Source organism: Doryrhamphus excisus, chromosome 2 (assembly GCF_030265055.1).
Source record: "Doryrhamphus excisus isolate RoL2022-K1 chromosome 2, RoL_Dexc_1.0, whole genome shotgun sequence".
Taxonomy (NCBI): domain Eukaryota; kingdom Metazoa; phylum Chordata; class Actinopteri; order Syngnathiformes; family Syngnathidae; genus Doryrhamphus; species Doryrhamphus excisus.
In genome coordinates this window covers 15,353,572-15,369,442 of record NC_080467.1, presented here as the reverse complement: position 1 = coordinate 15,369,442, position 15,871 = coordinate 15,353,572, and the positions used below count along the sequence as shown (strand labels likewise).

Below are 15,871 nucleotides of genomic sequence, written 5' to 3'. Positions count from 1 at the left end.
GTGACCACATATCTTCTTCCCATAGAGTTTATCAGATTGTCAATTGTGGCCTATGGAATGTTAGTCCACTCCTCTTCAATGGTTGTGCAAAGTTGCTGGATATCAGAGGAAAAGTGGTACATGCTGTCGTATACGCCGGTCAAGCACATCCTAAACATACTCAATGGCTGACATGTCCGGTGAGTATGCTGGCCACGCATGGGGCCGTGCATTATCTTGCTGAAACATGAGGTGATGTTCATGGATGTACGGCACAACAACGGGCTTCAGGATCTCGTCTCGGTACCTCTGTGCAATAGCACATATTTAATACATTTGGACTTGGACAGTTGTTGTATTTATATTGCAATAAACATAGGATTATACTACTTAATTATGAAACCCTTTAACACATTGACTGATATTTGCAGTGTCTTTCGGCTATACGGCATTCAGCATTCATGACCCCGCAAATTAGCGGATTAAGCTCCATAATTAGGTTGCGCTTGAATTGCATAGAAAGCAGTCAAGAAAACCAACGTGCACACTTGGCCAAATGGAGGTAAACAGCATTCCTTGCGGGTTATAAATGACATTAAAACAGTATTATTTACCAAATATATAAGCGTTTATGGTTTGTGTGGTACAGTTAAATTGTGTGTTCCATATTTTTAAGTGAAGAACTGATGACTTCCCCCTGCTGTATACTATCGGACTCGGATATATCGGAAATTCGCTCACAACGGACAGATAAAAAAGAAACGTTTTTCTGTAATGCATTTCCAATAAAAATTCATTGCATATATCGGATTTTTTATAACGGATTTCGCCTATTTCGGAAAAAATCTCCAGTCCCGTTCCAATGCATTTCCATTAAATTTCCCTCACATATATCGGATGGCCGCATTGTTATGCTAATCTTGTTGATGTCACTGGCTATTGTCTTTCTCCTGGCTCCAGATTTAGGACAAATATAAAGGTGAGTGACGTCAATAATACTAGCACAGCAGTGAATGAAATCTTAACCTCACTATTGGAAATAACGTAGGCCTGACGGGCGTAACAGGGCCTAGCTTAATTAACAATTTGTTATGCTCAGAGTCCAATAAAGTTAAATTCTCATTACCTTACGTCTCTTTTCATTGCCCAGTCCAGGTACATTGGAAACATAGTCAAGGAAGTGCCTTTTTATAATGGATAAAATCCGATTTACGCATATACGCATATGCGTAAAACGGACATTTTCCGGTATACGCATATAACGGATTTCGCTTATATCGGACAAAACCAGTGGGAACAATTGAATCCGATATATCCGAGGTTTACTGTATATTTAACATCATTGTATGATGTCCCTGCAGGTATTGCAATATCAGCGAGTATACCATGATTTTTGTAAAACTGCCGTGACAACAAAGGACAATAGCGTAGGTTTTTAGAATTCAACTCATTATTGCAGTAAAACTGATACAGAGAAACAGATTACAAAGCTCTTGGCACAGTCACTGAAAAAGAGAAATGAGATGTGCATGTACAACAAGGAAGGAAAAGAAACGGAGGGAAAAAAAAGAACATATCGGCTTATAGAAACAGCAGGAGTAACATAAAATGACAAGCAATGCAAAATGACATGATTATATAACAAATAGAAAATATCAACTTAAATGAAACATTCTTTAGAAACACTTAATTTACAGATGACAAATATTAAGCGATCTACCTAGGTCCGATTCAAAGCAGCATTTCCTTTTGATAAAAACTCTTTTTGGGGGAATAGCTGATACGATTGTTGACGACTTCACTTCCATTACAAAACTTCCATATTATAAAACATTATCATTAGGAATTGCCATATTATAATATGCCAGTTATTTCTTTGGGTGCCTTTTTTTTTTTAAATAATTCAATCAAATTAGTAGCATGTCTAAGGGCTGTTTCCATTTGCTAGTAGTATTGTTCTTTTTAGTTCATAAAAAAAAAAAATCTTACAACATGATCGGTTCTGGGTGCAAATTCAGACAAAAACCCCTCCCGATGGTCCGCCACTAGTACAACAGTACCGACAATGGAAAATTGGCTATTGTATAACCAGACAGATACAGTTTTTATTCAAAACAGGTTCATCGTCATCATCATCATTATCACATCTCACTGGCAAGTCCTCACCCCACTGAAACCTCACAGAAAATGGTTGGAGTATTTACACTTTTCTCTGCAAAAAATACAGTTACAATGGTAATACTATGAGGCATGGGGAGTTCAACAAATATCTTTTTTCATCTTTTCTTTTTCATCATCCCAACATCCCTCCATTATGGTAAAAAAAAAAAAAGTTTGGGAATTTCTGATTTTCTTACAACAATTTCAATAAGCCATTTTTTTTAAACACACACCGCCCCAAACAAAAACATATTTCTAAAACACAAATAACAACATCTACATGTAAAAATATAACTTTTACATACACAATTCTTCAAAATATGGGTTGGGTTTGCTGTTTTGTTGCATACAATTTACAATGTCTGTGTGTCGCTGCCATGGTGGATAGCAGTGAGTGTAGCTGTTGGACCTCCGGTGCCTTTTTGTCCTGTGCGGGGCGCCATACTAAACAGAGGCAGAGGTTGTCATGGCAACAAAAGACGAACGTAACGGAGTCATTTGAAGATTTAGAACACTGGGGGTCTGATAGTTCAGTCTTTGGAAAAAAAAAGTAATTCCTCCCCAAACAAAGAGGAAAAAAAAAAGAAAATGTAACTGTCCTTATATATTGTATATATTTTTGTACATTTATATATAGATTGATTTATTCAAATAGATTTGCTTCCAGTTTGATTGTGTATGATTCCAACTGTGTCAAAATTGACTCTCGTCAAGAGAACAACACTAATGATAGCAAATTGCGTTGATTTTTTTTCTTTTTCTTTTTTATTTGTATTTTTTTTATTACATTTTCTATAATAGACATGTAAACCAGAACATACAAATAAAAAAAAACATGAAAATTATTTTCCTTTAAACGAAAAAGAAAAAGATAAGCTTTACAACATACAACCACACATGTACTGAAGACTACATCGGCTCAAGGAAAAGCCCATCAAATATGAATAAAAAGCTGATAAGCTATAATACAAGAAGAGACGTGTTGTTCACCATGAAAACTGGGCTGGGGGGTTCAGGGTGACGGAGGACTTCCAAGGGACGGGGAGAACTGGGACAAGGGCAAGTGTCTGTCCCGGCGGCTTGAAGCCAGAACACGCTCTAGTTACACGTAAGCATACAGTACATCAAATACAATTTCGTGTTTTTTTTTTTTTTATCCAAAAAATACTTTTTAAATTATTATTATTTTTTTTAACCTTTTTTAAATTCCCAGGTCTGGTACAAAAACCTGACTGCATAGAACCTAATGACTAATAACAGGTTTTCCTAAGCTTGCATCCTATGAAAAGACCAGGTAAATGTCTTCCTCTGGCAACTCCAATGATATGAACTCTAAAAAGGCACGTTGGTACAAGTGTGAATGTTCAAATTGCATCTGTGGGACCGCTGTGTCGGGTGGCGGGGGGTAGAACATGGTCTCAAGAGGCTTGCGGGGGGGGACTAGGGGTCATAAGGCTTGGGTCAGCAGAACTGAGTACTGGCAGTACTGAGATTGGGGACCAAAGATACCGCAGGTTTTGGAAGTGGTGACGTTAAAGGGGCTTTTATACCAACTCGAGAAAGATAGTCCAGTTAGCTTAAAACCTTCCAGTCTGTACTTTTTTGCATTTTCGTTGTCTTTGTGTGTATACCCTCTCCCAAGTGTATCAGCAATAATAACCCAATGATAAAAATACAGTGGAACCCGTTTAACTCCACATAAGCGATTGTCGACATAACCGAAAACAGCCTTTGCCTGCACATTTACTAGTTATTTCTGCCATAGACATAAACATAATGGGATTGAAAAAAATTAAAAGTTATCCTCCATTTGTGCAAAATGAAAATCTGTGCATTTACTACTAATATTGTTGGTTCTACGACCAACATTTTTTTATGTCCACATAAACGCCAATATTTTCCCTTGCATTGCAGTGTTGCAAAAATCTCAAACCACATGAGTGGAATTAAAAAAAAAAATAGCCAATCAGAAGCCTGAAAAATCAATAGCTGACTGAGCAAACATTATAGCACTTGTGTCCGTCAATATAGTGAGATATTAGATGTACATTATATTTAAAATGTTGTTAAATAAGGGTTACAACATTCTCATCACATGAACAGCTTCATTTTTCATTTTGTTTTTAAGGACAAAACCTACGTTTGTGTGTGGATGAGAGGCCAAAATGCATGGAAAAATCCATCCATCAATCCATCAATTTTCTATGCCGCTTATCCTCATCCTCATACTATTGTATTCGTGTGAGCATGATTCAACTAGTGAGTGTCCAAGCCAAGATTTGGCCCAGGAATGACACCGAGATTCAGTTCAAAACTAACATTTTTGCATCAGACTCCTAAAAACAGAGTTAGTACAGAGCGCTAGTGTTGTACAGTGTCAACATATCGCTTGTGTTTTAATGTACGACTACATTAGCCATTTGGTGAAGTAAAACCTTGCATTAATATTAGCATTATTGATTTAAAAAAACACACTTCATTCTAAAAATACAATGCAAAGAATCTAGCTGCCACATAATAATTTGTAACTTTATGCATATGCGGTTCATTGGTTTCATTATTAATACACAACCAATGTTGACGTTTTTGTCTCCGGGTATTCCGGTTTCCTCCCACATTCCAAAAACATGCTAGGTTAATTAGCGACTCCAAATTGTCCATAGGTATGAATGTGAGTAGAATTTCTACCCTGCTAACTAGTTAGCCTCCAATTTATTTGTTCTAAACTTAGTGAACCGTTTCAAATAGAGTGGGGAATAAAGACAAACTAAGAAGCCCAAAACGGTACCACTTCCACACGAAATGGGAGAACATTTTTCTATGTCTCATCAATGTAATATTAATATGATAAAACCATGTCTCTATAACTCTACCCTGCTGTTTCATTGTTTTTTTTGTCAATGCCATTGTTAATTATTTAGCTGCACGGCGGTAAGTGGTTAGCGCTTGGAGTCAGCTTGGAGACCCGAGTTCAATTCCACCCTCAGCCATTTCTGTGCGGAGTTTGTATGTTCTGCGTGGGTTTTCTCCGGGTACTCCGGTTTCCCCCCCCATTCCAAAAACATGCTAGGTTAATTGGCCACTCCAAATTGTCCATAGGTATGAATGTGAGTGTGAATGGTTGTTTGTCTATATGTGCCCTGTGATTGGCTGGCCACCAGTCCAGGGTGTACCCCGCCTCTCACCCGAAGACAGCTGGGATAGGCTCCAGCACCCCTGTGACCCTTGTGAGGATAAGCGGTAGAAAATGAATGAATGATGTTGTAGCTTGCGCATAGAAAACATGTTTATGACTTTCTAAATAAATTTTTTAACAATTAGAGGAAAGGAGATGCCGTTACCCGCACTACAATATGTCAACATAAACAGACTGATTTTACATAGAAATGAATGTATGCTGACAAAAGTGGTCGGCCATGGCGGCGTTGACTTTTTAATAAAAAAGAAACATAATTTTGTTAGTTAGTTTTAGTTTTTCGGTATAAGCGGGCGTCGACTTAAACAGGTTCCACTGTAGTGATGACAACGGTAGAGCTAAAGCACTCATTGTCCATAAGGCTAGCTACATGGTTGGTACCACAATTTTCAAAAAAATTCCAAATTCAAAATAACGAACTAGGATCTGAACGCCTGCATGATTGGAAATATGTCAGTCCTTGCTCTAGTAGGAGATCTGTGCAGGCCATTTGTGTTCTCCAATATGTTTGTATCAGCTTTCAAAAGATATCAGTTAGTACACTTAAATAAATGACTTAAGTATATGAAGGGGGAATAATGACATGTTCAACTGTTGTTCTTGATTGATTTGCCATCTGACAGCCTCGCTAAAAGGCTGGTCCTGACATGGGGGGGGGACCTACCAGTGCGGTTTGCATTGTTTCTCCGTGTGTATCCATCTGACTGTTTTGCATCCAAGAGGACGTCAGGCACAGCTTCATCCACAGTGTGGCATTGGTTTGCCGTTCAATCAGAGACATGCTGAGGCTGCACAATGTCGTTCTAAAAAAAAAAAAGTATTTCAACACTTGATATGTTTTGTTTGCCTCCCCCATGCTCTGTGTGTTTTTTTTTTTACATTTTTCTTTTTCTAATATACATATACAGTACTACATATATCTTATATAGAAGCCCAACGTTCTTTAAAACTGGGAATGCTTGTAGTTTTGAAGGATTTCTTGAATGATTGGCGATTCCATAGTTGTTTTTTTTTCGTCCATTGACAACCCCCCCCCCCAAAAAAAAAACAGCCACTTGATAGCAGCCCTGTTACATCGGCCATTGTACGAAGTTAATTCCAGCTGGAGATGCAAAGTGAGTCATGTGTTTCGGCAGTTTGTTGGTTTTTTTTTTTCGAAGAAGGACACAAAGATGGAGATGAAGGTGAGAGACACATGACGGGAGACATTGAGGCCGATGTGACCGGTCAGACAAAAATTCTGTAGGATCTTGATTGGTCTGGCTGAAGCGACAGTGGCTTTGATTGATTGCTGGGTTGTCCGTGGAAACGCTGTCAGAGGAAGTGGTCACTCATCATCTTGATGAACTCTGGCACCTTGGACCTGGAGAAGAGAAAGAACTAAATATAGTATGACAAAAACCCAAACTTTGAAGCAGTGTAAATCACAAAGACCTTGTACACATTTAGAGGGGTACTAATGTTACACTTATTTTGCGAGTATTTGAAGAAATTAAATGGTAAACTGCGTTTTAACTGCATTAAAATTACACTGATGTTAGAATGAAAGTAACACTATAACAGTTAAGATGGGACGAACAGTCTGAAGCATCTCTGAGCTCGCCTTGACTTTTTCAGGTGAGAATAATTTCCAATCCCGAAACACGACTTTCAATAACATATGGGTCGGATAAATGTGACTGGTATGTTAAAACTGCAATATCATCATACAGGGTCAGGCAAAATGATCTGACACATTCGTAGGTTAAATAAAAGGCAAATAAAGTAAAGAAACTAAAAAGTGCTTTTGTTTTCGAAAAGTACATATAATGCCATTGTTTTTCGTTTCTTTTTCAGTTGCTGCCATGAATTGGACTGATGAACATGGTGCTTTCATTGTGGAAACGTTTATCAAAACAAACAAATCTGTAACTGCAACACAACGAGCGTTCCGATGGTACTTCAATCTTGGTAGACATGATCCCGTACCAGCTCCAAACACCATCTTGTTACCTCGCACCGCCAGAACTGATTTAATTTTTAAAACATGATGAAACAGAATGGCATTATATGTACTTTTCGAAAATTAAAAAAAAAATGTTTCTTTACTTTATTTGCCTTTTATTTAACCTCCAAATGTTTCAGATCATTTTGCCTGACCCTGTATAGATGAAAGAGGTTTGGGTTACATTTGAAAAAAACAAAAAATAACATAAGAATGAATGGATGAATGAACATAGCCTTAAAAATGTTTAGTAAATAAGTGCAATTGTTTTTGCATCCGTTGTTGCGACCCTATGAGTAGACAATACTATTGTTATTGTTTTCGGTCAAACAGTTCATACCAATTGATATTGGCCTGTCATTTTTTTTTTTTTTACCATAGATTGTAAAGATAATCAAAGCCACGGATTAGCATTAAAATTAATGTAAAAACAAGGAGAAATGACAACTACATTCTGTAACAGTACATGCGTTGGGCGTGTCTCTCTGTCGCTTATGTGTTTTGCCGTCTGTGCTGTTTAAATTACATTTTAGAAGCATTTCGCAATTTTTCAGTTACAAAAAACAGCAAGATATCAAGTAACAGTATTTTTTTTTGGACGATCAAGGTTCCTAAATATTTTCCATTTAGAAGCATTTTAGAAGCATTTCGCAATTTTTCAGTTACAAAAAACAGCAAGATGTCAAGTAACAGTATTTTTTTTTGGACCATCAGGGTTCCTAAATATTTTCCAGGGAACATTTTAGAAGCATTTCGCAATTTTTCAGTTACAAAAAACAGCAAGATGTCAAGTAACAGTATTTTTTTTTGGACGATCAAGGTTCCTAAATATTTTCCAGGGAACATTTTAGAAGCATTTCGCAATTTTTCAGTTACAAAAAACAGCAAGATGTCAAGTAACAGTTTTTTTTTTTGGACCATCAGGGTTCCTAAACATTTTCCAGGGAACATTTTAGAAGCATTTCACAATTTTTTCAGTTACAAAAAACAGCAAGATGTCAAGTAACAATATTTTTTTTTTGGACGATCAAGGTTCCTAAATATTTTCCAGGGAACATTTTAGAAGCATTTCGCAATCTTTCAGTTACAAAAAACAGCAAGATGTCAAGTAACAGTATTTTTTTTTGGACGATCAAGGTTCCTAAATATTTTCCAGTGAACATTTTAGAAGCATTTCGTGCTAAATCTAAATCTAGCAACAAGACAGGGGGAGGACATTTGATCAATTTCTTCATTTTTCTGTTTTCATGACTAGAAAATTGGTCAACAAATGATTTTCCAGGATGCGTGGGAACCAAGTCTATTTCACGGAATAGCACGGCACCATTACATGTCTCAGTGTAATGCAAGTTCTTCATGATAACCAACACATTTTATATTAAAAATGAAATACAAATAAGAATGAAGTCCCAAGTGGAACACAGTACGATGGGCCTAGCTCTAGTGTGGGCTTGGTCACATAATAGGTCACAGGTAGTCGTCCCTCGTTATAGGTTCCAGAATCGGCCGCAATACGTGAATTTCCGTCAAGTAGGATTCAATATTAATAAACTGAATACATGAAACAGCCTTTGGTCCAACGATTAAAATCCCAGCGAACGTACAATCAATAGCTAAATTTGAGATGTATTTCTAAAACCGTTGATTGTTCGGTCACCTAAATTTTGCAATTTTTTTGGAGACTACATTTCTGTAAGTGGAAAAAAAACCCCAAACACAAATAAAAAACAGGTTGTACAGCCAAGAACAGAAACCATCCAAAGTCTGCTCAATCAAAAAGAAGAATGACAGAACACAAAGTCACACATTAAAAATCACACTTACTGCCAATCTGTTGTTACAATGTACCAAGTCCAGACTGAAAGTAACTCATGTCTGCTTTCTTTTGTCCAGCCGTTGTATTATCAGCTCTGTGCACATTTAATGGTCAGGAACTGACTAACAGCGGTGTATTCAACTAAAAGGAGAGTATGGAGTGTGGGCTGCTCTATTTTTTTCTGTAATTCAGTGCGTCTGGCATTCCACTATGATTTGAACACCACACAAATAATTCATTTATATTCATACTTTGTGTGTGTGTTAAAAGCAATGAATCATTTCTATCACTTTTTTAAGAACCTATTTTAGCAAAATGAACCCATTCATAAGCCCACAGACAAATAATATCATTGAAACTTTTTTTTTTTTAGATTATTAGTTGGAAGCCAAAATTTTCTGGACATTCGACACAATGATTGTAGTTGTGTTTGAGTTGAAGGTACAACAGCAGATTAGTTAATAAGTGAAATCTTCTGACCATTCATGGAGGAGAAGATGTTGCTGCATTTTACATTTGTCCCAAGGGGTTTGACCCATCGCCCATGGCGGCGTGGTGTGCAGCAGCCAATGAGAGGGGAGTCCCGTCTGACGTCACAGTGACCTTCTCCTCCTCGCGGCGTTTCAGGCAGGCTGCCTTTGGGTTTAGGTTTCTCTCTGGAGAAACAGAGGAGATAGAAAAAGTGAGATGGACATCTTGGTAAAAGATGGCACTGCTGCCCTCTCCTGGAGGTCCAAAACACAACATAGTACCTTATGTGTTTATTTCTCAGTACTGACAAATTACAACCAAGACGCTGACCTCTGACTTGTTGCTCCAGACTGAGGATGACTGCCACCGCCTGGTGAAGGATGAGTAGCTTGGTCTGCGGTTTGTCGCTCTTTAAGTGCAACTGGACCATTCTGCCCAGTTCCTTGAACGCCTCATTGATGTCACGTACTCGCAGGCGTTCCCGGGCATTGTTGGCCATTCTCCGTTCCCTTTCCCGCTCCATCTTCTGCTCTGGGGATAGATCCTCATCATCGTTGTTGCTACGGTGGTCGATGAGGAACATTTGAGGAGGAAAGTTCAGTATAGACGTCCTGATGTCTACACCATCACAAGCATTTTTAGCATCATGATCGTCAGTATCATGCATCTCTGGGATTGGGATTCCAAATGGTTCTGATTATATTCAACCTCCAAGTGAACAAAGTTGTTTCTTACTGGAGGAGTGAAGCCTGTTAACTGCATCCAGGATGGGATATTCATACAGTAGCTGTAACACTTCAAATACTGTATTCATTGCAAATTAAATATGAATATCGAAATGAATTTCCACTCCCCTGAATGCAACTCAGCACTACTTTTGAGAAAATCGGCATTGGGCTCTACTCTGCTGTGTGAGAAACAGTTAAAACCAGGCTCAAGACCATGGAGAGACAACAGGATGAAACAAAAATAGCCCCTTGTCCACCAGGAAGCTCTGTTTTGTCTCAGCGGTGCTGCTGCGCTTTTCCAATCAATTAGCAGCACCCGTGTTTCCAAAAACAGAGTTGCCTGGTGTTGTTTGAGCAAAAAAAAGTCTCGGTATGAAAGGATTTATTTAGCTGCTTCTCAACACACTTGGTCACTTCATCAAAGTCCAAAGACTGGGTCCCCAAAAACACTCGCAACTTCAACCACTTCCTTTTTCAGGTGCTTCACAGGAGGGTTTCTAAGCTAGGAGGTGTTTTGGGAAACCAGCCTAGTGAGAGGTTTGATAGAAGCGAACGTCTGAAGGGGCGGGGTTACCTAGATCTTGACCTATCAATTGCTTTGAGATCCTTGCTGTCGAGGTCTTCCTTCTTGGGGTCCAAGGGCTTGGAGTCCTGCAGGAGGTTTTCGTCACCCTCATCCTCTGATTTGATCTCCGAGCTGACAGAAGATGTGCTCTGGCCCTGAAGGCCTCCAGACAGCGCTAGTCAAAGAAGACAAGCGATGTTATTGCATGTAAATCGGGTTCAAAATGGGAAAACTGATTCATGAAGATTAATTTACTTATTTTCTTTTTCAATCTTTAACATGGAAGCTATAGCCAGCTATAAGACTGCAAGTCTGGAACTATCAAACTAATTCCAATGGCTTCTGAAGCAAAAGGCCCCACTTTCTAGTGATATATGTGTCATAATGTTAATCATAAGGAAGGGAAGAGGAGTCTTCCATAAGAAAGCAGAGTGGGGGTCTGGGTACAGAGCAACTGGAGGAAAGCCTTCCACGACCAAGTTTTACAGAAATGGGACATTTGATACTATAAGGAGGAGTGACCACATACTCGTTAATGTTGTTTTGTTATCCTAACTCAGTGGTTCAGAGCATTATTTTCTGTCATGCCTCCCCTAGGGGGATTTTTATTCATGCACCTTTGATTTGAATTACTATTGAGTGCTTGTCTTGTATATTTCATAGCTACCTTTTTAGTATTAAGTTGCTGTGTGATGATTTTAGCCTTCTATCTAAGATGACACTGTTGAGTAATAATCTCCGGCGATTTCTGATGGGTGACAAGCTTGTTGTGAATTCCCTTCTCGCTCGTGATTGGTTCCTGCCAAAAAAAGAGCTACTGTTTCCTCACTGAACAATTCGTAGTAGTCTTGAAGTTCAGTAGAACATGGTCATAAATTAGCCAAACCGTTGTATAAGCCACAGAGTTCCATTCTACCGGTTTTCCTCACAAGGGTTGGGGGGGGGGCTGGAGCCTATCCCAGCTGTCTTCGGGCAAGAGGCGGAGTACACCCTGGACTGGTCGCCAGCCAATCACAGGGTACATATAGACAAACAACCATTCACACTCACATTCATACCTATGGACAATTTGGAGTGGCCAATTAACCTAGCATGTTTTTGGAATGTGGGAGGAAACCGGAGTTCCTGGAGAAAACCCACGCATGCACGGGGAGAACATGCAAACTCCAAACTCCAATTGAACCCTGGTCTCCTAGCTGTGAGGTCTGCGCGCTAACCCACAGAGTTCCAAGTGTAACAAAAAAAGTAGCATCTTATACTCTGGAAATTATGGTAGCTATAACCGTGTATAAAATATTTGCATTTATGTTTTTGAATTAGCTGGTTTCATGTATTATTATGTTGAAATACTATTTTGAAGCAATGGTGGCATTGTAATGGCTGGATTAAGTTGGTAATGTTTTCCAAATGGCAAGCGTTTTACGTGTTTGACCCACAAGATGTCAGCGTGCATTACTGTAGTGCAAACGTAAACGCTCATGCAACCTCCTCTCTCGTCTTCTCACTGAAGTCTTTATTTGACGCCTGTATGGATGGGCAACTGGGCCGCTGCCAAGTTCTCTGTCAACACAAACGCTCTCCTCTGTTCCCACACATACACCACCAACTGTCGGCCATTTTGGATCTCCGTCTGCCTGACTGGAGGCATTTTGTGTTCGCGTTTGACTGACAGCCTGTGTTTGTGTTGCGTGTGTCTTTCAATACAATCGTGTGTTTGTGCATAAATAGACGCATTTCAATCAGCTTACAACTGTGGAAAGTGACTTTGTGGGTCTGAATGTTTGATTGAATCCTGGCAGGAGGACGACACGGAAACATCACATTTCAGGATCCCTTTTTTGGGGGGAGTGGGGTCCTTCACTTTATATTCGTTTTTATTAGTTTTCCTTCAAATTATTATTTCCAACAAATAATCACATCTCTGACAGTGTTGTATTGTGACAAAACAATTACATGATTTTCCAGTAAATGGCATTATTATTCATTCATTCATTCATTTTCGACCGCTTTTTCCTCACGAGGGTCGCGGGGGGGCTGGAGCCTATCCCAGCTGTCTTAGGGCGAGAGGCAGGGTACACCCTGGACTGGTCGCCAGCCAATCACAGGGCACATATAGACAAACAACCATTCATTCATTCATTCATTCATTTTCTACCGCTTTTTCGTCACAAGGGTCGTGGGGGTGGGGGGGCTGGAGCCTATCCTAGCTGTCGTCGGGCGAGAGGCGGAGTACACCCTGGACTGGTTGCCAGCCAATCACAGGGCACATATATGGCATTATTATTATTAGGACATTATTAGCTTGTGTATCCATTTGATATTATATTTATAGTTATATAGCTCATGTTTCTATTTTAAAAATATGGACCTGGGTTTTGGGAAACACTGCTCTTTTTAAAAAATTATATTTTAGTTACAATATACATGGTAATTATTAAACTATTCTAATAACGATATAATTTGTCCCCCATAATGTTTTTACTTAAAATATAGAAAAAGTCAAGTTTAAACAATCAAAAATATCAATAATTTTTTAGTAATTTTGACTGCATTGTTGTTTCCATGACATCAATTGGATATATATGATTCGTGAAATAAATACGTCCAGCTCATATTGAGCTTGTGAATGGTTTACTCTGATCTAAATCGAAATAAAACCTAGTAAGAGTCCCTGCTAATCACTGATTCTGAATTGATTGTATTCATCCGTGCTGCCAACACATTTAATAACCCATTTTTACGGCCTTGAACACCTCAAATACTGTGTGTGTGTGTGTGTGTGTGTGTATGTGTGTGTTAAAATGAGGAACATTTTCTCTCCTTTTTTCTGAGTGTGTGTTTCCCTCTCTCTCACCTCATTACACACTTGGCTGTGGTTGCTGCTTGCTGAACTTTGCTGCCAGCAAACTCATTTGCAGCCTTTAAAAAGAGCTCAGGGCTAATTTGTTTCACATTGCGCTCATATACACTTCCCTCCTCCATATTCATATTGTATATTTATTTAGTGATTTTTACTGCTCAGTAAATGTGAGGCTTTTGCAGCTGAGATGTGCGTCTGCATCGGCCTGAAACCATCCAATCTGAATGTTTGTCAACGTACAGATTTATGGAATGTCAATTCAGAGTTCTGTTCCAACATGAGCATGGGTGGGGGTTTACCTCGGTAAGGGTCAGGTTGGCCGAGATCCGGCGAGGTGGCTGACTGAGCGGGCAGCTGGGGCACTGCCCCCATGGAATGTCCACCACGTAAACTGCCCATGCCGTTGTCTTCTCTGTGAGAACCCACCTGGGGAGACAGAAATAGGACATAGCTGGATAGGTTTTGTTTATTTATTCTACATAATTAAATGCCTACAAATAATGCTAAATTAAAATTAAGTGTACTAAACCAAAAATATTTGACTGATACAACTACAGTGTTGTACCATGTTAGTGGGCTTCTCTTTCAATTTGCACTCTATGAAAAAGAATGTCAATATACACTGTCAATCGTTACTTATGAAAATATGAGCTGGAAACCTCATATTACAAATGTACAACATAAGGTGGCCAGAAATATTTCAGTATTGAACAAAGCAAAATTTGTTCTCAATCAGAAATCACTCCACACTCTTTATTGCTCTCTGGTTCTACCATATCTTACTTATTGTGTGGAAATATGGGCTAATAACTATAAAAGCAATCTTCACTCGCTAAATGTACTGCAAAAAAGGTCAGTAAGGATAATTCATAATGGCGCCTACAGAGAACATACTAACTCCTTATTTCTAAAATCACAAATACTTCATCAACTTGCTGATATAGTTCATCTTCAAACAGCTAAAATAATGCATAAGGCTAAAAACAACCAATTACCTAAAAATGTCATCCAATACTTCTCTACAAGAGAGGAGAAATATGATCTCAGGGAAGAAGTACGTTTGAAACACTTATATGCTAGGACTACATTAAAAAGCCATAGCATTTCAGTATGTGGAATCAAACTATGGGATGGATTGAGTAAGGACCTCAAACAATGCACAACGATGAGCCAATTCAAGAAACAATACAAGCAGTTGATGTTTGCTAAATACAAGGATGAAGAGTCTTGAACCAGTCATGATGTGCTATATATATCACTATATTGACACTTACTATGGTCCACATTATGTCATTGGATGGTCATATCACCTCCTACTTCGATACGAGGTGTATTATTAAAAAAAAAACCAAAAAACCTTAAACTGTATTATGGAAAGCAGGAAGTGAACAAATGTAACAGTTACTGATTGTAAAAGTACCAGATGGAGGGGTAGGATTTAATAAGCTTTGCTTCTTCCTACTCCTTTTGGACATGTGGAACTGTGAACTGTTTATGTGATGCATTCAATTGTAATCTGATGCATGTTCAAATGAAATAAAACCATTACCATTACCTGCTATACATAATTCTCACTTTTTAACCCTAGCAGCTTCATCCTACATTATGATCCTTTTTACACTTCCTTCTGGTTGTTCTATCTTTGGCCTGTGGAGGGCGTTATCTACCTTTCTAAGACCCACACAGACAGGGGGAGTGTGTCTCTTTCTGTCCCATCATACAGGATCTGAAAGTGACATGCACGTTTAGTTTTTTTTACGGTTTTACTTATGTGTGCGGCCTATATATCCTCTCTATATATATTTTATATGGGTGTATGTGAATGAATGTGTGTGTGTGTGTGTGTATGTGCTTGGCTGAAACCTATCCATCTGTCGGACACACACATACACACACACACACACACACACACACACGACAACACATCAACTGACAATTATCTTAATGCCCATATGTTTAATTGTGGGATTTCTAATTCCCAGAGCACCAAGCAGCTTCCAGCGGGGACTCACTGTTTTTGGCACGAGATGGGCTCTCTTACGTGTGTGTGTGTGTGTGTGTGTGTGTATACACGCCACGTGTACATGTGTTTGTAATGCCAGTTTCTTTTCC

General features: G+C 38.8%; 1 protein-coding gene across 5 annotated transcripts in view; it reads right to left on the bottom strand.

Annotated features, from left to right (window-relative positions):
• Nucleotides 1-5,121: 5,121 nt before the first annotated feature.
• LOC131109257 (transcription factor 4-like) overlaps nucleotides 5,122-15,871 on the bottom strand; it is a 195,882-nt gene continuing 185,132 nt past the window's right edge. For 3 of the 5 annotated variants that reach the window (XM_058061032.1, XM_058061041.1, XM_058061059.1), the window contains 5 exons: nucleotides 14,059-14,185; nucleotides 10,921-11,074; nucleotides 9,937-10,166; nucleotides 9,650-9,791; nucleotides 5,122-6,698 (listed from right to left, as the gene is read on the bottom strand). In XM_058061032.1, the coding sequence (XP_057917015.1) occupies nucleotides 6,650-6,698; nucleotides 9,650-9,791; nucleotides 9,937-10,166; nucleotides 10,921-11,074; nucleotides 14,059-14,185 (702 nt within the window). In that variant the 3' untranslated portion in view covers nucleotides 5,122-6,649. Of the gene's footprint in view, nucleotides 6,699-9,615; nucleotides 9,792-9,936; nucleotides 10,167-10,920; nucleotides 11,075-14,058; nucleotides 14,186-15,871 lie in introns of all 5 variants that reach the window. The other 2 variants (XM_058061050.1, XM_058061068.1) reach the window with 1 other exon arrangement.